General features: G+C 49.7%; 2 protein-coding genes and 1 long non-coding RNA gene across 4 annotated transcripts; 1 reads left to right on the top strand and 2 right to left on the bottom strand.

Annotated features, from left to right (window-relative positions):
- Positions 1–785: 785 nt before the first annotated feature.
- Positions 786–7,157, bottom strand: Zic1 (Zic family member 1). 2 transcript variants are annotated; one of them, XM_052716768.1, is made up of 4 exons: positions 7,045–7,157; positions 3,875–5,185; positions 2,224–2,387; positions 786–1,505 (listed from the first exon to the last, which is right to left on the bottom strand). In XM_052716768.1, the coding sequence occupies exons 2-4, from the start codon at positions 4,854–4,856 to the stop codon at positions 1,308–1,310; spliced, it is 1,344 nt and encodes a 447-aa protein (XP_052572728.1). In that variant the 5' UTR covers positions 4,857–5,185; positions 7,045–7,157; the 3' UTR covers positions 786–1,307. The 2 variants fall into 2 exon arrangements, with proteins under 2 accessions (XP_052572728.1, XP_052572718.1); XM_052716758.1 differs by lacking the exon at positions 7,045–7,157 and adding an exon at positions 5,593–5,923.
- Positions 7,158–8,399: 1,242 nt separating this feature from the next.
- On the top strand, positions 8,400–24,303 carry Zic4 (Zic family member 4). Its single transcript, XM_052716779.1, is given in 6 exon segments — positions 8,400–8,525; positions 8,608–8,863; positions 12,305–12,389; positions 18,488–18,741; positions 18,743–19,112; positions 23,617–24,303. Coding segments are annotated over 4 exon segments (1,047 nt in total). The 5' UTR covers positions 8,400–8,525; positions 8,608–8,863; positions 12,305–12,319; the 3' UTR covers positions 23,970–24,303.
- On the bottom strand, positions 16,049–21,150 carry LOC128096792 (uncharacterized). The gene is made up of 2 exons (XR_008213744.1): positions 19,279–21,150; positions 16,049–16,481 (listed from the first exon to the last, which is right to left on the bottom strand). It is a non-coding gene; the product is annotated as an uncharacterized LOC128096792 (long non-coding RNA).
- Positions 24,304–25,670: the final 1,367 nt, after the last annotated feature.

The raw sequence follows: 25,670 nt of genomic DNA on the forward strand, positions 1-25,670 counted from the left end.
TAAATTATACTGAGGCCGAAAATTTGTTTCATAAATTTTGATATAAATACTAATTACACCCTCTCGGAAAGCCAGCAGGGTAGCGTTCATTTATCAAGTTTATATGACCTGCCATGACAGAAAAGAAGGCAAGAGAGGCTGGAGAGCTTTCCCGAAGATCCACTAAGGCTGGCACAGGTTGCTGGGGAGGAGGGGGGTGTGAAGAAGAAATTCCTACCACAATCACTGAGATTTAAGAATCTTTAATAAGGTACGAAAGATTACCAAACAGTTCTGGAAACTAAAGTGTACATACGAGGTTTTTTTTTTTTTTTCTAGCCATAAATACTGAATAGCTGTAACATGGATAAACCGGGCCCTTTACATGCGGATAAATATGGAAACTAGGAATTATATACATTGTGTGGTTGTATATTTTGCCAAAAGCAATGGACAGCTATAGTTTATATCTTCTTTTAATATCACTTTACATAAACAAATGGAACAGTTTGACACGTAGATCCAGGCTCGTACTATACGAATTGTTGACAGGACATGAAACAACATTTTACTGCACTAAAGTACTCAGACTTTGGGACGAAATGTTTGCACTTTATACAAAAAAAGCACATTAATATCAATAATATTCTGTTAGGTCGACGTGAGACTGTAATCGTACAAAGTAGTTCACATTTTGGTACACATTTACTAGAACATTCTCGCCATTCAGTACAAACAGTTGGCTTTCGGCCGCCCACCCCTCCCCCTCCCCCCTCCCGCCGGCCCTCCCCTCCCCAATGCAAAGACCACCACGCCACGATCCCACCCACCCACTCCAATCGAGATGTAACTATATACAGAATCCAACAGAACAGATTTAAGCTAATAATTCTGTATTTACAAGAAAGTAAAACAAGAAGATAAAGAAAAGCTGCAGCCCCAGAGAGCTTGTTCTGATCCAACTAGAAATTGGCCCTCAGGGCCTTTGGCGGTGTTCGGTCAGGCAGCCGCCTCCTCTTCCACCTCCTCCCGCTCCCTTCAGCTACCAAGCCTTTTCCCAAAATAGGAAGAAAAAAAGAAAAAGAAAAGAAAAGAAAAGAAAGGGAAGAAAAATGAAAAAGAAAGAAAATGAAAAAAAATTAAAGGCTTGCTGTTTCCTCTGTTTTACTCAGTCCTGGATTTACCGGCAGATTTAAAAACAAAAACAAGCAAACGTTCGCGGAATCGGGACGAGGGGTGTTTTGATTTTCAGGATTCTTTTCAATAATATTGTGTGCACGCGTGTGTTCAGTCTCTTAAATAGGGTTTGGCATGTTTTGTTTCTGATTTTAAACGTACCATTCGTTAAAATTGGAAGAGAGCGCGCTGTGGCCGGCTGTGTGGTGGACCGCGGAGGAGGAGGGCGACATGGAGCTGGTGGTCGGGTTGTCTGTGGTGGGAGACACGATGGTGGGTGGCGTGGACGACTCGTACCCGGAGCTGGCGGCGGGCGAAGGCTGTGAGCCCTGAGAAGAGGACTCGTGGACCTGAGAGAATAAAGTTGCGTTTTAATGCAGATAAAGAGCGGGCCCGGCAGCTACCCAAGGCTACGGCCGCGGTGCTCCCCCTCCCCCCGCCGAGCACCCCCTCCCCTAACCCTCCCCGCTCCTTTCAAAGCCAGGGATCTCCCAGACTCTGGGTAGACAGGACCAATGGGACTTGGGCTTGGTTCTCTCGGCTCGGCCCGGCACAGCCACGCTCCGGGAGGAGACTGTGCCCGAGGTACTCACAAAAGAAAAAAGAGGGAGGGGGCCTGGGAGAGGAGGGGGGGGGAGGAGAGCAGCTTTCCAGGCCAGAGTCTAGGAAAGTTCACTTCCTAAAGTTTGCCTGCCCACTCTGGGGAGAGCAGATGTGGAGTGCTGAGCTCAGGACCGCGTCCTCGCCTTCCCCGCCGGCTGCCCCGAGCAATGGCGGCGCTTACCGCCGCAGCCTCCGCAGCCTCGGCTCTGACAGCGCGGCCTCGGAGCCACCGCACTGATTTTTACTTTCGTTATGAAATAGTCACTTTAATTGGCCTCGCGTTCCGCTATCCTTCCCGCCCCTGCTCCCTCGGCCCAGGTCCACCGCACAGAGTGAAACTGGCGGCCTTTCCGCCTCCTGCGGCTCCTGCCGCCGCCCGGAAGCCGCTCCAGAGCGGCTGGCCCCGGCCCCAGCGCAGAGAGGGCTCCCGCTGGAAGGCGAGCGGCCAGACCGCGGCGGCGTTACCTTCATGTGTTTGCGCAGAGAGCTGGGGTGCGTGTAGGACTTATCGCACATCTTGCAAAGGTAGGGCTTGTCGCTCGTGTGCACATGCATGTGCTTCTTGCGGTCGCTGCTGTTGGCGAAGCGCCGGTCGCAGCCTTCGAACTCGCACTTGAAGGGCTTCTCCCCTGATGTGAAAGTTGAGAAAGAGATGGGTCTTGTTTAAAATAAATCAGTAGCTGTTTTCAAGGTTCAACAGATAAATCTGAATACATTAAAATGCTCGTTGCCCAAGCGTAGCCCTTTCGAGCTTAAAAATCTGGGGTTTTAATAAATCCATGCATCTGTAGTGCAACGATGAATATTTTAACTATACTTTTTAACGCCCAAGACAACTATATCTACATTTTATTTTTACTTTGTAGTGGTGGTATTAGTAGCAATACAAGCAGCAGGAACAGTTTTTTGTTTGTTTGTTTGTTTGTTTATTTGTTTTTGGTTTTGTTTTTCCTATTCAGAATAGCGGCGGCTCTGGATGTTGGCTTTTCTGCCCAGGTTTTTACAGAGGTCACCCAAAGGCTTCTACTTAGCTCTTCGTTCTAATTTTCAGGACCAGGTCGATTCTCCGGCTTTGCTCTTCCCTCCTCTCTCTTACCCCTCCCAGACGCACTGTACCCCCCCCATTGCCTCTTCCACCCAACTCCACTCCACCCCCTACATACATCACATTTTATTGCGTGATCTGGAAAGTGGGGGAGGGGGTTTCCATGCCTAAAGTTCTTACCTGACTGGGCCATTAAACCTAGAGTTCAAATCGGGTTCTCTTCCACCAGACAATGTCCAAATACAGAGGGCCATCAGATCCCCTGACTCTTGGGCCCAAACGACCCATAATTTCCACACACACACACCCCGCCTTCCCACCCCCGCACTCTCCTGAAGGCCTGAGTTGCCTGGAACTTGTTTTCTTATTTTTGTTGCTGTTTTGTTTCTTTCTAAAGCTTTCGACTTGTCGGTATTTTTAAAGGCCAACTCGGGAGCCCCGCATTTTAAGAACAGTCTCTATGCAGTGTAATTGACAAGTAGGATTTCTGCACCTTCCACCCAGTATCCTCACTCCTCAATTCCAACTCGTCATTTGTAAAATTTATGTCTTCAAATATGCATAAACCTGATGTCCTCCTCAGATTCGAATTATACCTCCTACCCCAACTCCACTCACTGCCTGTTTCTTTCTGTTTCTGCATCCTTTAACTCAACCTCAACTCCCTCCACCTTTTCCAGCAGAAGGGACTCAACAAAGTCCCAGAGAGGGTAGCCACCAGCAAGAGTTTAGATTTGTTTATAGCTGGAGCAACCGCTCCTCCGCGGCTGCTCTACACAGGCCACCTCTCCGGGATCAGAGCTTGCTTGTCAAGCGCTGGGCCAAGCCAGACCCGGCGTCCCGGCTTCCAATTCTTTTTATTCCTTGTTTGTAAAACCTGTATGCTCAGATCCTTCTCGTCCACTCTCTCTGTTTGTCTATATTTTCAAGACCCGAACTAAAAATCGGATCTGCCTGTCTCCTGGAACCTGAGGCCCAGACCCCAGTGAGGCAGGGTTTGTGCCTCTCAGCCCTTAACTTTCGAATCTCGGCCCGGGTGGGAGGTAGAGTGTCCTACATTAATTTCCATACCTGTGTGCGTCCTTTTGTGGATCTTGAGGTTCTCTGAACGCGCGAAAACCTTGCCGCAGCCAGGGAACGGGCAGGGAAAGGGCTTTTCGCCGGTGTGCACGCGGATGTGGTTGACCAGTTTGTATTTGGCTTTGAAGGGCTTGCCCTCGCGTGGACACTCCTCCCAGAAGCAGATGTGGTTGCTCTGCTCTGGGCCGCCGACGTGCTCCACGGTGACGTGCGTGACCAGCTCGTGCATGGTGCTGAAAGTTTTGTTGCACGACTTTTTGGGGTTGGCCAGCTGCTCCGGCTCGATCCATTTACAGATAAGCTCTTGCTTGATGGGTTGGCGCATATAGCGGAAGAAGGCGCCAGCGCCGTGGTGTGCAGCCATGTTCACGTTCATGGGCCCGTAGCCGTGAAGCTGAGGTGCGGCATAGTGCTCGGATCGCGGGCTGGTCACCTGGCCATACTGCTCCGGCCGCGGGTACATGTCCCCGGAGAAGCCTAGCCGCATCTGCCCGTTGACCACGTTGGGCGATGCGTGGCCCGCCGCCTGCTCGTGAAGCCCAGAGAAAAGGAGGTGGCCCGCGGCGTCCGTATGGCCGTGTGGGCCCCCGAAGCCGCCGGCCGAAGCAGCGAAGAGACTGTGCTGGGCGCTAGCTGCCGCCGCCGCGTCGCCGAAGCCCCGGTTGCGGAACAGAAAGTCCCGCGTAGAATTGAAAGCTGCGCTGGAGTAGGAGCCGACGTGGCCCGGGTGGTGATGGTGGCCCAGGGCCGCAGCAGCGGCGTAGCCGGGCGCCTGCGACGTGAAGGCTGTCTGGCCCGCCGAGGCCAGTTCGTGCGAGCTGGGGTTGAGCTTGAAGGCGCCCATGCCGTCGGCGAACGGGTTGATACCCAGGCCCACGTCTCGCTCGGCCACGTCGCCCGCCGAGTGGTGCCGGGATGCGCCGAAGGTGGTCACACCGATCGCGGGATACTGGGGGCCGGCGTCCAGGAGCATCGTGGCTGCACGGGGCAAGCCCCGGCCTCCCCCGCCCCCCCCACCCTCACCCGCCAAGGAGGGAAGATCAGGAGGAGGAGGAGGAGGAACGGGAGGCGGAGGAAGAGGAGGAAGAAGAGGAGGAGGGAGGGGGAATCGACCCACCTAACGAAGTCTTAGCCAGCAGGCAGCGGCCAGGCGCAAGCCGGCGCCCGCCCGGCCAAAGGCACGCAAGCCGGGTGACTGCCGGCCGGTAGAAGGCGGGCTCCGGCGCCTGCCGCTCCAACCGCGCCGGCCGGGCTCGCACTTTCTCGCCGCTCAGTCTCTGCCGAGAGGGCCTCGAGTCAAGGCTGCCCGGGGAAAGGCATAGAACATCTCAGCCCCCCAATAAAACTTCTTCCCGGATTTGTGGCATAGAGGAATGTGAGCGCGAGAGCCGCCTCTGCTCGCCCTGTCTCCTTCTCGCGCAGCGCGCCCCTCCTCACTTCTCCACTAGTCTCTCTCTCTCTCTCTCTCTCTCTCTCTCTCTCTCTCTCTCTCTCTCTCTCTCTCTCTCTCTCTCTCTCTCTCTCTCTCTCTCTCTCTCTCTCTCTCTCTCTCCTTTCTCTCAGGATCTCCTCCTCGCTCTTTCACTCTCCCTTTTTCCCCCTCTCTGCTTTTTGAAAAAAAAAAGGGGGGGGAGAAAAAGCAAAGAAAAGGCGCAAATCATGCACAATATTGTCTTTTGCGGTTTATCTTCCTGGGGAGAAACTTTCACCTCCTCAGCCGGGCGGTGAGCGCGAGACTGATAGCAGCAATCATTCCTGCAGATAAATGAATTGAAAGGACGACACCGTCGTCCCCCCCCCCCCTTGATGAATGGGAGCAGGGGGAGGCGTCACGTGCGACCGACGCGGGCGACGATTGGTGAGGCGGCAATCCCCCCACACACCCCTCCCGAGGCCGCCGCGCCAACGAAGGGCGCGCGGTGGCGCCGCGCGCTGCTCATTGGCCCGCCCGCCTCATCAATCCCAGGTATTGTAAAGCGCTTGACATCCCCTTTTGACTAACAGGGCTGCCAGGAGTAGCAACTTTTTTTTTTCCTGGCAAATTTTTCCCCCTCTTCTCACGGAAAAAAAAAAAAAATGCCACGATTCCTTTTCCCTCTCATAGTCTCTCTCTCTCTCTCTCTCTCTCTCTCTCTCTCTCTCTCTCTCTCTCTCTCTCTCTCTCTCTCTCTCTCCTACCCTCCCTTTCTTGTTCCCCCCTTCTAAGTTCTCCCCCCTTTCACTCCCTCTTTCTCTTTCCCTCCCCCCTCACATTACCCCCCCCCTTCCTCTCCTCATCCCTCTGCCCCTCTCCTTCAAACCTCCACTGAGCGATTATAGACTAGAGACCCCCGGCGTCTCGTAGTGCAGCAGTTGGGGACCAGCTGATAAACACCCCAAAGGCACTTCCAGAATGTCCCGATTCAGCAACTTTCTTTTCTCCCTCCCTCCCCCTTCTCCCCCCTTCAAGGGCAGCAAAGGAGGCTTTTGTTATTTGCTCCTTTTGAAGTTTGCTTCCTTTTTGCCGGGCCTCTCTCCTGTTTATAATTTAAGATTCGGGAGCGCGAGGGCACTCCACTCTCTTTCCTAGAAACGTGATTTCTCTGTGTCTCCCGTTAGCCTCAGTTTCCCAGGCTTCCTTCCTGCGTGCCCACTCACCCCCAAACACAGGTGGATGGAGCTCTTAAACTTTTCCCGGTTCCTGAGGTTTGTCGGGTTGGGTTTTGTTTGTTTGTTTGTTTTTGTTTGGTTGGCTTTTTTTTTTTTAAATGGCAGTTTGGAAACGCTGTTGCCGATTTCCCTCTCCCCTCACTCTTTTCCCTTTTCTCTGGTCGGGTCCGTTGTCTGCTTTGCCCCCACCCCCAGCCCGCTCACTCTGCCCTCCAATTCCCATCCCCAGCCCCTTTCATTCAGGTAAAACTGTAAATTTCCAACGCGCCATTGTTCCTCTGGATCTCCCAAAGCTCCCTAGAGATTCCCGGAATACTTTTTTTGGTATTTAAATCCCCGGTAGATAGGACTAATGTAAATTCTGTGACATTCAAACCTTCTCCAGTTCACAAATCAGTCACCCTTGTCACAGTTATTGAAATTCCGCAACTTGCCACAACAAGACGGTGGAAAAAGCGGGCGCGGTCTTTGTTGCCGACCAGGCTTTTGATCGCCAGAGAAAATTTACTTACCTTCAGATGAGTGAGCAGAAAAAGAAATAACACTCCCTTTGATTTAGTTAGGAAAATGCAGACATTTGGATTCCGTGCAAACATACAACACTCGCTTGTTTTCGCGATGCGGCCCTCGATTAACCTGTCTTTGCCCAGCGCAAAGTCTATTCAACAACTGCGCGTAGTTGCTTTTTGTCCCATCCACAAAGAACCATTGACTATATATTAAAATGATTGTTGAAAGGTAGAGGAGTATGGCACGTAAAAGCAGGGGGAAAATCCCTGTAACTCAATCAATTAAACCGAGCGACATTTATACGTTTCAAAAAATGCTCGCGGATGTGGAGCCGGGGGCGATGGAGGTTGCGTTTCTCCTTAGCTCAGTTTTAAGCCCATCAACTTGGCCCAGGATTTAGCCTTAGCGCCTGCATATTCATTAGGTCTAATTATTTTCTAGTAAGGAAAACACAAAAAGCCAAGAGTCGGAATCCTTCAATTTGCCCTTTGTTTCTAACTTCATTTGGCTTCTTTGCAGCTGAATCAAGGCTCTAAACTCTTTTCCAGACAAAGGGACCTTCAGCTCATCCTTCCACGTGATGTCCGGCTAGAAAACTTACCAAGCAAAAGGAAAATGAAATGATTTTTCCTCTCTCTCTCTCTCTCTCTCTCTCTCTCTCTCTCTCTCTCTCTCTCTCTCCCCCCAGCTAGCTTCCTAGGGCTGGAGGAAGAAAGGTCAGCACTGGCTACTTCTAGCCTCCTTTCTGTTTGGTCGGTTTTCTTCCCATATTCTGGTTTGTGCACAGTGAAGTAGAATTAGGCTGTCCTTTAAAATCTCTCTCTCTCTCTCTCTCTCTCTCTCTCTCTCTCTCTCTCTCTCTCTCCCTCTCTCTCTCTCTCTCTCTCTCTGATTCTGAAGTCAGACTGTGGCTGAGGATGGTTTCCCTGTGTCTGAAGAGACTATGTTGAGCACCTGTGCTTGTGGGGCTTGAAAATAGAAATTCCAGGAAAAGGGAAAAAAAATCAAGAATGTTCTGCCCCCAGCAACAAGTCTGAGTCCAGTGGCCCAGCACTTCTCACATAATCTGAGTGGACCCCTGTAATGAGTGATAGAAAAAGCTGGAGCAGAAGGTGGTAGGGGCTCCTTTTTGACCTATCATATTTTGTTTAGGGGAAAAGATATACCAGAACCATTCAGCTCTTTTTGCTCCTACAAGGGGAAGTTGGATCCTAGAATTATGAAAATCTTATATTCAAGGAGATATTTCCTCTAGAGGCTGCACTGGTCTTTCACTAGGGAGAACAAATATTGAACCCACCTTGACTGCTTAAAAAAAAAAAAAATAGGGAGGGGACCTGAGGGAAGGGCGGCTGTTGGGAGAGGGGAGGGAAAATAATTCTTCAAAAAAGAAAGTCAAGCTTCTCTCCTCCAGTCTGTGGAAAACCCACCACCGAGGACGTTGACAGAGGGTATTTTTAGGAAACCCATCCAAATACACAAGGTAAGAGTAAGTGTGTGAGGGGGAAAAAAAAAAGTTGTGGGTTGTAGAAGTTATCAAGTGGGATTTGCGGCGCTCTCTGCAGGAAACGCGAGCGGCTCCAGTTCAAAGCCACATGCACCAACGTGACATATAAGCCATTAAAATATCATCCTGACGGCTCATTTCTGCTCCATCATACATTCCCTAACTGCTTCCCCGAAAGCTGGAGAAGGAGAAATGAAGGATGACCGCCTCGGTGGAACCACAAAAGAGGCTTAGAGGGATGTGTGGTCCCCCCCTCCATCCACCCCAAAGTGATGTGCAGAAAATGAGGTGATCCGGGCAACAGGTGGAGCAGGGTAAGTGCTTGAAACCAGGGGGTAAGACCGGAAGACCTGTACCCCCAGCGGCCTTTTAGCAAGTGTTCTTATGGGGGCCATAGGCACCCAAACCCCGCTGGGCGAATAGGCCCAGTTGGAATTTTTTTCTCCATCTCTGCCTTCTCACACACACACACACACACACACACACACACACACACACACACCACACACACAGAGCCACCACGGGTACAGGCCCCACCCCACTGATTCTAAAGGGGGTGGGGAGGAGCCCTTCTGCCGAGGGGCAGCGTTGAGGATGAGTTCTTTTTTTTTCCTCCCGGGAGGAGTGGGTGCAAGCAAGACAGACGAGGCTCCTACTGGCGATGGCACCCAAAACAGCTTGTTGCCCGCTAGTCTTCCCTCCTCTTCTTTTGTAAATTTGTGCCTGGTGTGTGTGTGCCCATCGTGGGCACAAGAAGGGCAAAACTTAGTCAGTTTTGCCCTTCTTGATCATGGCGGAAACCGAGAGGGTGCGGGTGAAGGAGCCCTTGCAGGCGGCCTTAATGCTTTTCCCTCCCGCAAGGATGGCAGGGAGGGCTTCGGTTTACCCTCGGCAGGGTCAAAGAATCAAGTTAGTGCTGGGGGGCGGCTACATCATAGAACTTCTCCGGATACTCACTGAGGATGCCGTCTGGGTCCGCCTGTGGCCGGCTGCCTGCCCGCCCCTTATCCTTGGTTCTTAGGATCTGCTCTGTATGTGCCATGAACCATGGGTTCGCGACTTGGCTTTCTTTCTCCTGGATGTGATTACGGGCTGCGGTTAGGTCTAGGGACCAGGCCAGCCAAAGCCTAGACCCAGGGGCATGTAACAAATTACTGGCAAGAGAGAAGGGAACGGATTTGGGTGTAAAAGAGTTAGTTGCCTGGTTCGAAGTCTGCAAGTTTGGAGTTGATGAATGGTCCACAGGGAGAGGTGGGAGACAGCGAAGTCTGAGAAATGGACAGAGGAGGTGGGAGGGCTGCTTCGAGTCCTGGGCATTCGCTGTCTACAGAAACTACTTTTGGATGTCAAGGCTTGGCAGTGACTCCAACCCCTGTTTCTGGGGCACCGTGCTTTTCCCTTCCTATGTTTAAAGTAAGGCTTAAGTGCCCAGACTAGGTTATCTGCAGGTGATCCCACTAGTTTAGACTTGACTGGGCACCCCGAAGGTTGCCAGCCTTCGGCCTAGAGCAAGGGGAATCTGAACTCATCTACCCTCTCGAGGACAGGAGTAAGAAAAGGAGTGAGTAGAACCCAGGCGCTCAGCTCCTTTTCCTGGTGCTTCAGGGCTGGTGGAAGGTAGCCAGGGAGCTGGCGATCCATCGATCCGAGCAAAGGCCAGCAGCGGCTTTCATCTTCTTCGGCTTGGTAGCTCTGAGCCTGCCAGGGCCGAGTTTTTCCGGCAAGTATTCATTCACTCACGCCTGATAGTTAATCAGTGTGGAACGGAAGTCACCAGCTTTAGTTGACCTCTGACCTTAGACAGGCCTGTGTGTACTAAGTCCACCTTACAACAGGCAGCCTCTGGGATTCCTCAAGTAAAACCGTGTCTTTTGCACTACCAACCACCCCATCCTCTTGTCACTATCAATCAGTGAGGCTCCCTGGCACCGCCCTCCCTCTCAAGGTGCAGGAGAAAGGCTGATTCAAATACATCCTGGTGGTGCTCCTTACGGAGTTGGTAGCCAGTTGGTAAGAGGAAGACACCTCAGGAGCAACAGTTTCGGAGAAATCAAAGAGCTTTTCAGATCTCTTATTCTGGGGACCTCAGATTCAGGGGCCCAAGGTCATTTCCCAAAGTCTTTCCTCACTCTGCTCTTTCAGCAAGACCACTGGCTAAATGGTCTCAAATTTTGGACCAAAGTGATGTTTGCCCTATTTCCCTACACAAAAGCTGCTGCAGAACTACTTAAGGCCCCTCTTGTCTGCGTTGGTCCAACCTTTGATACATTTGCTTGCATGCCTGTGGGACCATTTGTAATGTACAAAGGACATGCACATAGGCAAAAGGGTACCAGCCACAGACCTCCTAGAAGTTGGGCTGTGCCAGCATTGTGGGTGGACCGAAGTTTCTAGGGAAACTTACACCCCTTTTCCCCAGAAGCAAACAAGTAAATTTTATTATTGCCAGCCAACCAGGAACTGTGGTGCCAGATATCCCGCCACGAGGACATTCAGAGCAAAGACACCCAGCTCGCTGCCCTTCTGTAAGAATGCAAAGTTGGGCCTCCTTTTTCTCTTGGTCTGTGCTAAAAGGAGCTTGTTACCTTTATGGAAGGATTTTGTTGTTGTTTTTGTTAGAAAGAATTGAAAACAATTTCTCCCTGGGAACAGGTGAGTATACTCAGGCCCACGCCTGGGAAAGGAAAAAAAAAAAAAGGATAAAAACCTTAGGGTATTTTGGTTGGGTCTGAGTGAGACGTGAGGGAACATAAGAAATTAGAGACCCTGTATGACACTGCAGTCCCACTTGGATTTAGCCTGTGGGTCAACAAGTTAAATAGCCACTTGTCCTGTGGGCTAGAGTGTCAAGACAAGCTGACGTCCCATTGACTGAGGTCTTGCTGTGTTTGTCCAGCCTGAGACCTTTTTCAATGGCTGTTTGTCCTTCCTCACTAAATTTAGGGTCAGTGCTAGGTGGATTGCCTGTTTGGCTGCTCCACTGTCTTCAGTCTCGCCTAGTGGATGCAGAGGTCCTCAGAATGCTTCCAAGGATATATGGCTGCCGAATGCCTGGGAGCTCCAGCCACTGACAATCTTGAGAGGGAGGCATTATTTCTAAACTTTTCAACTACAGCTAAGGGGCAACTTGGCACCAAATAACAACAACAACAAAATGATACTTTTTTAACCTGGTGGATTTAACATTAGCTTTGAAAAATGAGTCAGTGGCAGCTCTCAAGTTGGTCTGGAGGTGGGGGTGGAACATATGAGACTAAAGAATTATTCACTACTACAGACAGAACAGGATTTGAAAATCTGCAAACTTCTTCATTCCAACAATATAACTAAGCATAATTGCACACCCCTAGAGAACAGAAGGCCCTCCCTGCCACACCTCACCAAATTTAAATAACTGACTTGAAGAAATAATGGGGTTTTCTGAAACATAATTTCAATTTCTAGAAGCCACATATTTTTGGACATTGAATGAATGCTTCCACCCTCAAGGCAGAACAATGAATGATAAAAAGTCTAACTGTGATATTAGGATTTTTCAATGTTTTTGTTACCAACCCATATGATTTTACAAGAAACAGGAGTAGTCCCCAGAAATCTTTTTTTTCCCCCTTGTGTTTCCAAATTTGAAAACAATCAAAGAAAGGCTAAAAGATTGTTATCAGACTAACATCTTTCTTTCATACACTCAGGCCATAGATTCTTGCCACCGAGACTTGTATGGTAGTGTTTTACTCAGTTCTTTTCTTCTCAAGCAGGCTCAAACTCAGAAAATGAAATACAAGTCTTCCTTGGTGATGAGGAAACGATTGCGGCTTTACAGAAACACCCTGAAAGAATCAAGTGAGTAAAAAAATATATATTATAAATGGAGATTTGCTGAAGATGGGGCACTTTTTTCTACGTTTTTGTGTTTTTATGCATAAATTGTATTTGTTGTTTGTTTGTTTCTCTTTTGTTATACTGAGATGTGAGTTTGGGCACATCTCTGGAGTTCAAATGAAACTTAGAATAACACCTTGGTGCTTGATGCATTTGCACACAAATCAATGACACAACATCCCACCAGCAGCCTGAGGATTAGCCCCTCAATGCCTACTCATCTGGACGTTCTAGAATTAATATTTGAGTACTCGATCATTGAAACAACCACCCTTGACCTTCTGCAGTTCCTCTGTCACATTATTCTATGACATATTCATCTTGAATTCATTTCCAGACAATTTGATTGGGATGAGGTTTGACATGTATTGGCTTCCATGAAAGAGGCGGACTTTGATCTTGGTGATGGGGTTTACATGATATGCATCATCTTTACCAGGGGCACCAGCCTTCTGCAATGTGGCAGTGACTATGTTCCCACAATGTGGTGTCTGAACCAAGAGTGACTGACAGCCACTCTGTCAGAAATACCTTCATTGTGAGGAATTTAATTTCATATTCCATTTAGAATAAGCATAGGATTTAAGGCTGGCATTTTCCCCCCTTCCAGGCATCTAATTTTTCCTCATTTTAACTATACAACTCCGTGTTTTCTCCGAAGATGTTCCCCTTATTGGTATGCAAGGCAAGCTTCTTAACAGAAGTTAAATAAGTTAGGAAATGACTCTATTCTACTACTTGGGATGATTTTATGGTAGAAGTCAAAAGAGAGGTGCAATTATTATATACATTCAGTATTTTGATTCCTTAATGCTACCATGAATGTTCTTATAGCAGCAATCTTTTGTTAAAAAGACATTTTGCAGTAACATTGCTTGGGAATTAAATTACATCTAAGTATATTTTTTTGATACTCTCAGTTCCATTAATGATGATTAAAGCCCAAATTTCCATAATTAGGAAAATTTTCCTCTTCTAAAAAAACCTGACAGACCTCACCTCCTTTGCATAATTTGGGATTGGACATATGGCAGGCTTCTGGGGCTTAAATGATTTCTTTTCACAAGACTTGAGATGCTTCCCACTGCAGGAATCCTGAAGTCAGTGGATAGCCTCTTCAGAGATACACACCTAATTTTGAGTGGCACCATGGTCAGAAACGGGGGGGGGGGGGGGGCAAAAAAGAACTGAAGAAGTGTCTGCAGATCTAGCAGCAGGACATTCAAATGACAGAGGCTGCTTGGCCTGGCTCTGAGCCATGGACCCTCAACTTAATAGATAATCATAATTTAGTATTGTTTCAAAGATCAAGATGGAAAAAACAGCCCAGCTCTTGATGCCTAATCTCCATCCTTCCAACTTCCCAAGAAGAGAGGTCAGACATTTCAGCTAGTGAGGCTCGGAGTCCCAACAGATGGACCAGCTACCCTATTTCTAGAAAGTAAACTAGAAATCATTTATTTATGCCATCGGTGAGTGGCTATTGTGAGCAAAACTGTTCAAGATATGATTCTGGGCATTAATTTTCAGAGAATCTGGAAGGTGAAGGATGCTGCAGGGTTACTGGTAGAATCTGCTCCACATAAGCCCTCATGAAAGCTTTAGTGCTTTTGAGGGGGGGTAGCATTTGCCCCAAACACTCACTTTTCTTTGCAAACCAAGCAGGAAGCTCCTGAAAGCAAGCTGAACCCAAGTGAAGATTAGCACTTCTGACCAATTTGCAGTTTTCTGAAACTCTGAAACTCTGTCCAGAGACATCAAAAAGACCTTTGGGAAGACTAAAATATACCTCTTGGACATTGGCATTACATGACTTGTCATATCTGATCAGCTTGAGACTGTTTTGGAGTTTATTTTAGAAATACACCTTGAAGGTCCCTTACATAATTGCTCAAAGTTCTATGTCAGTAAATATAAATGGATACAAGAAATATTTTTCTCTCTATCTCTGTCTCTGGGGAAATGGACCTTAAAAGAATGTCTGGTCCCATTGTTATGTTTAGCCAACCGAGGTATGGGCCATATGGCTCCAAGAACTTTGCAAGGATCAGGCAGCCTCTGTGACCTGCAGGTCACCTGACCCCTGGCTACTCAAGAAACATCTACCCAGGATGGGTCCAGATGTTTTTAGTGCTTTAAGAGAAGGCTGCATCTGGGAAGGAGCTCCATGGGGCCAGGCTACTGTCAGTGATTTTGGCTGAATCAGATGTCTTCGCCCCTTTTGCTGCTGGCACGAAAAGTCATACACATGTTCATACCTCTTCAAGGGCAAAGTTAGTCAGACAGACTGTATACTAACCAGATATGTATATAAAACTTCTGGGTTCCTTTAGCCTTCGGATACACAGGTCAGTACTTAACAATTCAGGAGGTCTGTAAACTTGGATTTTTTTTTAAATCATTCTCTCTACAACCTGCTAATGGAAAGTTAACATTTTCTTCTCCTGTGAAAATGAGAAGCAGACACATGACTGTTAGGAGTTCAGCGTGCTCACCAGGCTTCCAAATGGTTCTGAAAATAGCTGAAAATGCTTTTTAAAAAACCCTGTTCAGTCTGCATTGTTACTCAAAGCTTCTAACAGGGGTTGGGTCACAGTATGTGTATTAAGAACCCACGTTGGTTCAAATAAAATAATTAGCAAAAGCTAAAATGGATCGTGAATTTGACACATCCTGAACAATTAATTGTGTATCACCTAGGTTTAGGTGAGAGAAGGGGAATTTTAATTCCTGGGCTACAGCACATGTGCCCCGGCACTCTCAGGTTTACTATCTCAACCTGAGGTTCAGATGATAGAAATAGCTGGGCCGGAAGGAACACAGTTTTGTTTGCAGCATGTATGCTCTGCTTTAAGCCCTTTGGGGGTTTAGCACAGAGTCACCTGAATACATCCTTCATTTTGCTCAGAGGTAGGACTTGAAATTCACTGAAATTCGGTAACAACTGTCCAAAGATGAAAGGGAAGGGAAAACAAGCCAAGGGACCAGATAGAAGCACCTCTCACTAAAGGGCTAACTAAGGGAAATAAAGGAAGCGGGGGGGGGGGGGGGGGGGGGGGGGGGGGGGGGGCAAAGCCAGGAAAGAAGATGGACTCCAGAGTCTAGTTTTAAAATTGCCATAAAAGGCCTTGGTTTAGGGAACACAAGTCAAATGTCTCTCCTTCTCCTGTGTGTGTGTGTGTGTGTGTGTGTGTGTGTGTGTGTGTGTGTGTGTAAGTGAGTGCGCTCACGGAGTCTGTTTGTAATTGCCTAAGTCCTTCCTAATGCAGAGCAGAGAGATACAGGCTATTCAAAGCTAGAGAAATTATTGTGGAAGTTAATCCCTTGCTAAATCCCTTGCCCCAAGCAGGGATGAATGAAGAATGTACCAAGCTTTAGAAAATAAGTCAATTATTAAAAATTTTAAAGCCTTATTTAGGGAGTAGAAATGTCACTCAGTTAGTAGAGGACTTGTTCAGCATTCATGGAGTCCTCGGTTCCTTTACCAACACCGCACTAACTCATTTGTGGTGGTGGACGTCTATAAACCCAGCTCCTGGAGAACAGTGGCAGAAGGAACAGAAGACCAAAACCATTCAAGTTCTAGACAATCCTGGGTCTCAAAAACAAAACAAAGCAAACAAAGCCAAAAACCTTTATTTATTACTCATGGATTATGATATCCTCAGGGAGGGGGTGAGTTCCATCAGTTTCAAGTTATTGTTCCATGTAATTTGTTCAAACTTCTCCCTCCTCTTAAAGGTTTTTGTTGTTGTTGTTTCAGTCTTTAGGACTCTCATAAAAAAAAAAAAAAAAACAAGGCTGTCTGTGTCTTGGAAATAATGTTCTATGCCAGGAAGGTCCAAAAATGTCCTCTGGCATTTTTGGCTATGAAGAAGAAACCGCCAGTGACCTGGGCTCAGAAAGCAGCAGATCCTAGGGCAGACAAGGGGCAGTCATTCCTGAACCACAATTGAAATTATCCTCAGTTGGTCTTCCTGGGCCAGCTGTGGTGGCAATTCTAGACTGAAGGCCATGGGATGCAGTCAACTATGGTATCCCCTCTGCAGAGTCCTAAAGATAGCAAGAATTAAGGTTAAAGCTTTGGCAACAAGTGCCCAGAGACTGTGAAAGTAATCCTAGTCTCCATTCATAGAACCTTCATCTGGCATCACTGGAGAGAGGTCAGGACCCCGAGATTAGTCCCCTCGAGAGAGTAGAGAGCAAGGACCTATTCCTCCTATGTATTTATGTGTGTGTCCAGAGCTGCCTTCTTTCTGTCTTGTCTTTTCTTCTTTGTTCTCTCTCTCTCTCTCTCTCTCTCTCTCTCTCTCTCTCTCTCTCTCCTCTCTCTCTCTCTCTCTCTCTCTCTCTCTCTCTCTCTCTCTTTTTTCTTTTTTGCCAGATTACCCTCAGGTAGATAAATATGAGCTATGATGAAAAGCGCCCTCAGGAGAGCCAGAAGTGAGTTTGAAACAAGACTTGTCCTCGCCTCTTTTCATGACCTCCTCTGGTTCCATCTCTCTAGTCAGGCTGGGATTCTAGGGTTTCTACTTCCAGGAGCGCTGTCACCCAGAGTGGGGAAGGGAAGGCGGGGAGAGGAAGGGAGGGAGGGAGTTGTCTGAGAAGAGAGTGGAGAAGAAGAGGGAGGTGGGCGAATAAAGAAGCAAAACAGGAAGGCAGAGTATGGTGGGGACGTGAGTTAGGTTGGGGGACATGAGAAGGAGGAAGGGGAGAAAGGGGGCAAGACGAAGTTTCAGAGGAGGAAAGAGAATACAGTGGGGTCCCAGGTTTGTTACTCTAGGAGTTTGCTCCAGGCAGTCTGCAGCCTTCTTTCCTGCCTTGATCCGGACCCTCTCCTTTGCACTCAAAGACAAACTTTCCAAGCTTCTTGGGGGGTCTGGTTACTAAAATGCCCAGGACTATGCTCAACTCCTTCTCCGACAGTGGTCATGGGCCATGCATGCCAGGCTCAATTTCAGGAGCCTGGTAGCAATGCTCAGCTTTCTCGAAGAGATGGGGGGGGGGGGGGGAGGGTAGGTGTACAGGAAAGAGAAAAGAATTCCTGCCTGGACCAGAGCGCATGAGCAGTGGAAGCGTGAAATGCTATTGAGGTTGGGGGAGGGAGCGAAAGGAGGGAGGGAGAGGAGAGGAGAGGAGAGGAGAGGAGAGGAGAGAGAGGAGAGAGGAGAGAGGAGAGAGAGAGAGAGAGAGAGAGAGGAGAGGAGAGAGAGAGAGAGAGAGAGAGAGAGAGAGAGAGAGAGCTGTCATCACTGACGTCGGGCCAGGCCACTGGCCAATGGGCGACACAGGCGATTGTTCTCACGGTGGCCCCGACCGCGGCCCCGAATCTATTCATTTCCTTAAGCGCCCTGCCGCCGCCTCTGTAGTGCCCGGGGTTTCACACAGACATTAAAGACACAGAAAAGGGGTGGGGTACAAACCCAAAACTTAAAAGAAAAACACAAAACAAACAAACAAACAAATCCCCACCACCCTTTGCATAAGTCTTTTTTTTTTTTTTCGGTTGTCCTTTCTCTGCACTGCCAGACTGCCTCTGCAGGCCGAGGTTCAGCAGGAGGTCCTTTCCAGGCCCAGTGGGACACTGAAATTAATATATACGTCTAGGATGCTTCAAAATCACTACCACTTCTAACGTCACCACCTCCAAAATGACCCCCCCCCCCCATCACCTCCATCTTTGGCCCGGGAGCACCCCTTGGTGTTGGTGGACAAAGTAATCTTGAGATACGGGTCTTTACACCTCTGCCACAGAGGCCGTGCCCCCAGGCACCCACAGACTCAGACTGGTAGCCTCTCCCACCTACCCCATTATCACTGCCCCTCTCCAGCTCATGGCTCCGCAGGGGACGGCAGAACTGCAGCCTAGCCTGACCAAGGCGGAGGCTTTTTTGGCTTTGCCTGGTCCGCCAGGTTTACAGCTGGCACCGACTCGCTCAAGATCCCAGCACCAACGCCAGAAACCTAGATGCGGCTGGGCAGGACTTGTCCCCGGGGGCCGGGAAAAGTACGAAGCCCACTCCACCGGTTCTCATACACGCTATTTGTCTCGACAACAGGTAGCAGCTGTGGACACCATGGGCCCCAGCTCGCCGCCGCCGCCGCTTCGAGCCCCTCGGTATTTCCGGGCCTTCATGAGCAACCTCCTCAGGCCTCCCACAACCGTCCTTTGAACGGACTCCTGCGTCTGGGGCTCCCTGGAGACATGTATGCGAGGTCGGAACCCTTTGCACCGGGGCCTACGGCCCGCAGCGACACTTTGGCAACAGCCACAGCCCTGCACGGCTATGGCGGCATGAACCTGACCGTGAACCCTCGCCGCACCCCATGGCCCTGGAGCCTTTTTCCGCTATATGCGCCAGTCCATCAAACAGGAGCTCATCTGCAAGTGGCTAGGCGAGGACGGCCCACTGTCCCCGCGCCCCTGCTCCAAAACTTTCAGCACCATGCACGAGCTGGTCACGCACGTCACCGTGGAGCACGTCGGCGGCCCAGAGCAGGCTAACCACATCTGCTTCTGGGAGGAGTGTCCGCGACAGGGCAAGCCCTTCAAAGCCAAATACAAACTTGTAAATCACATCCGCGTGCATACGGGCGAGAAGCCCTTCCCTTGTCCTTTCCCAGGGTGTGGGAAAGTCTTTGCTAGATCAGAAAATCTCAAAATACACAAACGAACACATACAGGTCAGTACTCAGTGCTGTCTGTCTCGTGCGACCCCATGGGACACAGACCCTTGGGTCTGAATTTCCTTAAGTTCCTGCCGAGGGGAGGAGGGAGGCAGTTTTTGGTATTGTTTCCATGAGCCAGATTTATAAAATGGGAATTAACAGCTTCTGCCCGTAGACTCACCGTTTTCCGGAGGCTGTGTGGGAAGAGTGGTTCCAGAGTTCTGGGATCCCTGTTGGCACACGGGTGCTCCTAGCTTAGAGATTTGATTTGATTTAGGATGTAAAGATTGGGCCCTGGGTACTGAGCTATATCCCCAGCCCCTAAAGTTTAGTTTTAAGACAGTTTTAAAACAGCATGGTCTCCCGCCAAATCTTAACGGAAATGGAGACTATTGTCTCACATTTACAGATCACTTTTGGAAGCTCTTTCCCCTTTTTACCTGGACGGAGGGGGCATCTGACCCGTAATACCTCCTTTAGGATTTATGGCCTTGGGGGCCTACTTTTGACCTGCTTTTGTACTGTTGGCTCCACAGAAGGGACAGTTTTGGGCAACCCTCATTCTTATTTTAGTAGAGACCCAACGGGACCCACTGCCTTAAATGTCATTTACTGAGCTGTTAAGTGAAATAGGGACATGTGTCAACCACATCTGTTAGCTCTAGTTAACGGAAAGCCAAGGAGCTCAGTGAAGGAGACTGGGGGTTGAACTCTTCTGGCCAGAAGCATCTAATTAATACAATTGCAAGAAGAAAGTTTTCACACTTTCAGAACAGCCTGTGAAGTTACATTAATTAGTTTAGCAGCCACCCTTTGACTCTCCTTACTCCTCCTCCCCCCCTCCCTTGAAGTTTAAGAAGTCAGCGTCTTCTCCCCTCCCCCATCTTGGAGGCGGGAAAAGGGAAGAATGATGCGAAGACCAGAAGTCCAGCTTGGTACTCCCGGGCAGTATCTTTCCTTTCTACAATTCTTTTTAGAACAGTAACCCTTTTAAGAGTCAAAGTTCCCGGTGGTTACAGTGTCAGGGGAAGAAACTTGCTGAGTCCTGCTACAAACTGCCTTCTCCATGAGGTTTAGGGGTAGGAGACTGCCATAGGCTGAGGCAAGACCAAAGTCCAGTTTGGATCTTGTTCTTGATCCCCTAGCATGTCTGCAAACATCTTGTACGGTTTTCTAAAACACGTTCTGAGATCTCTGTCATTCATCTGCTCCTCTTTCCCGGAGTTCTATTCCCAGGGACAGAGGGATGAGTATTCCGTGATTCCAACCCTCAGACTTGCTGCTCCAGGGGCTGGTTGCCAGCACCTGGAAGGTGGATGCACAATCCGGGGCTGGAGAAAGAACTCATCTTTAATGACAGGGATTTTGAAGAACTTATACTGCTCTTTGCCGGCTCACTGTTTGAAGTCTGTGAAGCAGAAAAATGGTTAAATTCTGAGCGCAATCGACCTACATCAGAGAAGCACAAGTGTGCCTGGCTGGCTCTCGGGTTTGCATGGACTCAAGGCAGAATTCTGCGCGTTCTTTTCGGTCTTAGTCCTGATTCATTACAGCTTGGGTTAAAAAAAAAAAAAAAGCAAAACAAAACAAAACTCCACAGAGCAACCCCTGTTCGGTGTCTCCCTCAAATGTCCTAAGTAATGGAAAGAAAAGGAGGAGGCAAAGCAGCAACAAAATGTTTCTCAAATGGCAATAGAACTCTCTACAAATTATTCATGAAGACAGTTTTCGATTCAACAGGAAAATAATTGCCTTTTCAAATATTAATGGCGTTTCATTTCCATCGAGTCGCGGAAGCGTCGATCAGGAGCAGATTTCTTAGCTGAGATTGTCCCGACTGTGACTCCCAGGCCTGGCTCTGGAGGCGGCGGGTGAAGAAAGGTTTCCCTCTGTAGCTGTGACAGAGACCCGGGAACAATGGTGCGGCGGCGGCGAGGGAGGCGCGGGCCAGGAGCGCGCGCCGTGCCAACCTCCCCTACTGGCGCTCCTCCCGGGACCCTTGCCCTGGGCTCTCCCCACCTTTCCCCGCAGTCAGTCAGCCCTCGTGGGGGGGGTGGAGGTGGGTGGGTGGGTGGGGGGGGGATACAGGCCGGTGCCCGGGCCGCTCTGGGGCGGAGTCATCGCGAAAACAGACCGAGCCACAAGTGCGAGAAAATGGCGCTGGCCGGGCGTCCTGTAGGCCGGCGAACTTTGTGCTCGCCCGCGCGGAAGGAGGCCTTGCGGGCTCCGGAGCCCCGGACCGCGGACCGGGCCGGAGGTTCGCGGCCTACGCGGCGGCAGCAGCCAGGACTCAGGTCGTTCCGCAGGAGGCAGGCCCAGCACGGCGCCGCAGGGTCCACCCTCCCACCCAGGGCGTCGCGCAGGGACTTGGGGGAGGGGAAGGGCGAGGGGTGGCGGGGGGTGACGGGGGGGGGGGGTGGGAGGGCTGTCAAGCGCAGAGACCAGGGCGCCTCCTGCAGCTGGGGAACGCTAAGGCCCGGCTGCACCTGGCCTCCCAGGGGCCTGATCACTCCCCGGGACTGAAGCATTTCAGTACCTGCTTTCCCCCTCTTCCCCCCTTCTCTGTTTCTCGTCTGCAGCGAAATACTTTGCTATTTTACACGACGAGACGCTGGAATGGGATATGTGTGTAGCTGAAATTTTTTTTTCCTTTTCTCCCCCACCCCCCCCCACCCCGGTGAGGGAATTCTATTCTTAAATTCTAACCTCAAATTCTACCCCCCTCCACACACACCCGAATAGCCTTATTCTCTTTTGTAGGCTTCTAATGATTTTATTTTTGTAAGTTATTTTATAAAGAAGAATGGGAAAGGAGGGAGGAAAGTTTGGGGTTTGCAAACGCTGGTGGAATCGGAGGAGAAAAAAACGGGGACAAATAGGGACACTGATTTGTTCATTATACATCTCCTGCACTTTTTCGTAAGACTGTGCCTTGTCCTGTGAATATGGCAGCGGGCAACATCTTCCAGAGGACCCTAGTGTACCAGCTGTACTCCAGCAAGGGTGAGCACTATCGGTGGGCAGTGCCGGAGAGACGGGATCACCCGCTGTTGCCCGAGCCAAAGGCAGGCAGGTTACGTGTAAACCTCAGTCTCAACCTGAGCGTCAACGCCGCGGTGGAATGGGGTCTTTGTTGGTTTTATCAGGAAGTCTTTCCTGTAAACCACGGAAGAAGAGGCCACAAAGCCAATAGTGGAGCATCTTGCTCCCCAATCAGTTGCTAGAGAGATTCTTGCACCCCTGATCATCCCCAAGACCGTCGGCTGCTTAGAGCACAGACACCCTCCACTTTCCTTTCCCAAACAATGTCAGCTGAGCCAGAGACTTGAAATTCTGGGTTTGGAGGTGGGGGGGAGTTCTTTCCTTTTCCACAGAGCAGCAAATTCAGGCAGCAAAGAACTCCTGGAATAAGGCTTGGCCCAACCAGTATTCCCGAAGCTTTGTGCGTTTTCCTGCCTTCCTGCAGTTTTACCTAGACCAGCAGTACACCCGGTGGTCAGAGGAGCCGGACCTGGCTTGCCAGTAGCAGGCACTCATCGAAGCTTGCTGCACTCAGGGGCTGCGATTTCAACAGAGACTTAAGATCTGTCTTGGTCTGAGCCTACTTTCCCATACTGGCCTCTGGGCTCTCAGGCAGGCGGGAATTGTCTGGGGACGACCATAGACTGGAATTGTCAGTTTGGACTGAGAGGGCCCCCCCACCCCCACACTCGACAAGGTCTCCGCAAAACTGACGGATCCGTACAATAAAATATTATCAGCGGCAAACATTATCTTGAGGGATTTCGGACAGATTAGCCAAGATTTGAAGAATGTTACAGTATGTTTGCCTTCAGTGAGTGAAACATAGAGGGGCCTCTATTTCCTGGAAAACAGCCTTTAAGGGGAATCATTGCTCAGAATGTTTCCCACACTACGCACACGCATGTGCACCCACCGCTCGCCCTCTCAAATCCTCTCATTGCCTTGGCACTTGCACAAAACCTACTTTAGAAAACACTTTGGACCAGGATGGAGTGTGCGTCCGGCGGATTGCTGGGCAAAGCTCACTAGGGCAGAGACAGATGGCCTGGGCAGTAACTTCAAATCCAGCAAACGTGACTCCTCTATCAACTCGATTCTTTGGGCAAAGGTGCTCCAGTCTCCACATAGATAAAAGTTGGAGGAAAACAACGTGCGTGGATCAGGGTTCTTTAGAATGGAAATGACTATGATGGAGTCATCGTTGCTCCTCCTCCTCCTCCTCCTCCTCCTCCTCCTCCTCCTCCTCCGACGCCCCCCGCCCCCACCCCCAGGCACAGGACGAAGAGGGGGAGGGGCGGCAGTCTGTAGGAGTGGGCTTCCTCTCCTCATTGGGTAGGGGAGGGGTGTCAGACCTAAAGCACACAGGAAAGTAATTTCTGACAATCTTTTGTGGGTCTTTTGCTGAAAACAAAAGAGCAACGGGAAGGGTACAATCCCGAGACTGGGACGCAGCCCACACCCTTCTAATGTCTCTGCGTTATCCCCCCTTTCCTAGGCGAGAAGCCCTTCAGATGTGAGTTCGAGGGCTGCGAGAGGCGTTTCGCCAACAGCAGCGACCGCAAGAAGCATTCGCACGTACACACGAGCGACAAGCCTTACATGTGCAAGGTGCGCGGGTGTGACAAGTGCTACACGCACCCCAGCTCTCTGCGGAAGCACATGAAAGTTCACGGTCGCTCGCCGCCACCCAGCTCTGGCTACGACTCAGCAATACCGTCCGCTCTCACTTCTCCCTCTTTAGAAAGCGGCCGTGAGCCCCCGATAGCCTGCACAGCGGCGGTGGCGGTGCGTGGCACAGACATGAGCGAATGGTACGTGTGTTCGGGCTCCAGGCTCAGTGGAGGCTGACTCTGCAGCGCCCCCACCCCAGCCTCGCGCCACCTCTGGGCCCAGTCGCAGCTACCACCGCCTCCAGGATTAGGGCTGCTTACCAGCGTGCTGCTCTGGTTTATGTCGACTTGAGTCTAGGCCCGGCCACTGAGGCTTCAAAGAGTAGGCCAGGAACGAAGGGAGGGAGAGTAGAGGGGCAGGCAAGCAGATAGACCGCCACTAAAACTTACTGGAGGTCATTGAATATGCTGATGCTAGATCTGTATACGAAAACATAAAGTGGTCATTCTACGCTCACATTCTGTACTCTCCTTTGCCCATGAAAACGATGTCCGGGATAAAGAGACTGATAAAAAAAAAAAAAAAAAAAAAACAACACACACACACACACAAAACTTATTAGAATTTATTCACAATTCTGACAACGGCAGGTGGCAAAAGTAAAGCTATAAATTTTCCCAGTGGGTGTGGAAGGGGGGAAAAGATTTTCCTTGAGGCCTGGGCCACTGCCTCCCCAGCTCCCAGGCACAGACGCTTTTTCTTTACCTCCTCTTGCCCATCAATCCCAATCGGAGGAGTTCAGAGCGCAGGAGGTGGCAGACAGAATTCCACAACCATTTTCTCGCAGCCCATTTATCTTTTCCTTTGCCACCATACCCTCTCCTGTTCCTTGGCTAGTCTTGAAAAACAACAACAAAATAAGCAAATAACAACAACAACAACGAAACACAAAACTCCAGCATTTTCCAGCCACCTCTGTAAGGGAGATAAGTAACGGGGGGGGGGGGGGGGGGCGAGGGGGGTGCTCTCCCCTTTCCTTGGGATGCAGCATACCTCCAAGCCCAATGCCTATCAGAGCACATAGATAAGTCTGTTCTATCAGACCTCAAATTCGATTTACATTTTTATACTTGCAGTGAGGAGTAAGTCCAAAACAATAGGAAGCATGGACAAAGGAAAGCTAGAAGGTTTTCAAGAATTCTGAGTTGTAAAGCCTCCAGGCTTACTTTTTTCAGCCCCCATCTGTTTAGAACCTCATAGGTGCTCCAGTCAGGGATATGGAGCTGGGGGATGCCATCACTGAACGAAGGTCTCCACAGCCCCCGGGATGCATGTACCTCAAAGAACAGTGTCAATTCTCTAATAGCGTTTTTTTGTCAGAAACGACACAATGTTAGTAGCTTTTTAAAAAAAAAGTTTGTGGGCATGTGTGAAATAAAGTGCAACAACATTGTAAGAGTTGAAAGTAGTTGATGTGCTGGTTATGCAGTCCTCCTGAAAAAAAAAAAAAATCAGATATTGGTAGAGGTAGAGAGCAAGGCCTCTGTAGTTCTCAAGGGGGAGAAACACGGGGGCTTGCTTCTAGTCTGCCACCCTCTGTAGGGAAGGAGGAGTTACCTCAAAACCCTAGCTGAGATTTAAATAGAGAAAAACACCAAAGGCAAGAGAAGGATGGCAAAGGAGAGAGGGCCAGTGCAGGCAGACTTGTCCAGATCACTACAAATCTGAAATTAATATGTGGGAGAGGGGAAGCATTTCTGCCCGGAAGGAAGGCCCTAGGAACTCAACATGACAACCTGAGCCCCTTAGGCTTGGGGGGGGGGGTTGTAACTCTGTGGTAGAGACTTGCCCACTTCTCATGAAGCTCTCGGATTATCCCCAGTGCCACCCAAAAGAGGCATATTAGATACAATAAAAGCTGGACAAACAAGTCTTAGC

This window comes from Peromyscus californicus, unplaced genomic scaffold (genome assembly GCF_007827085.1).
Source record: "Peromyscus californicus insignis strain IS unplaced genomic scaffold, ASM782708v3 Scaffold_11__1_contigs__length_118956290, whole genome shotgun sequence".
In the NCBI taxonomy this organism is placed as follows: domain Eukaryota; kingdom Metazoa; phylum Chordata; class Mammalia; order Rodentia; family Cricetidae; genus Peromyscus; species Peromyscus californicus.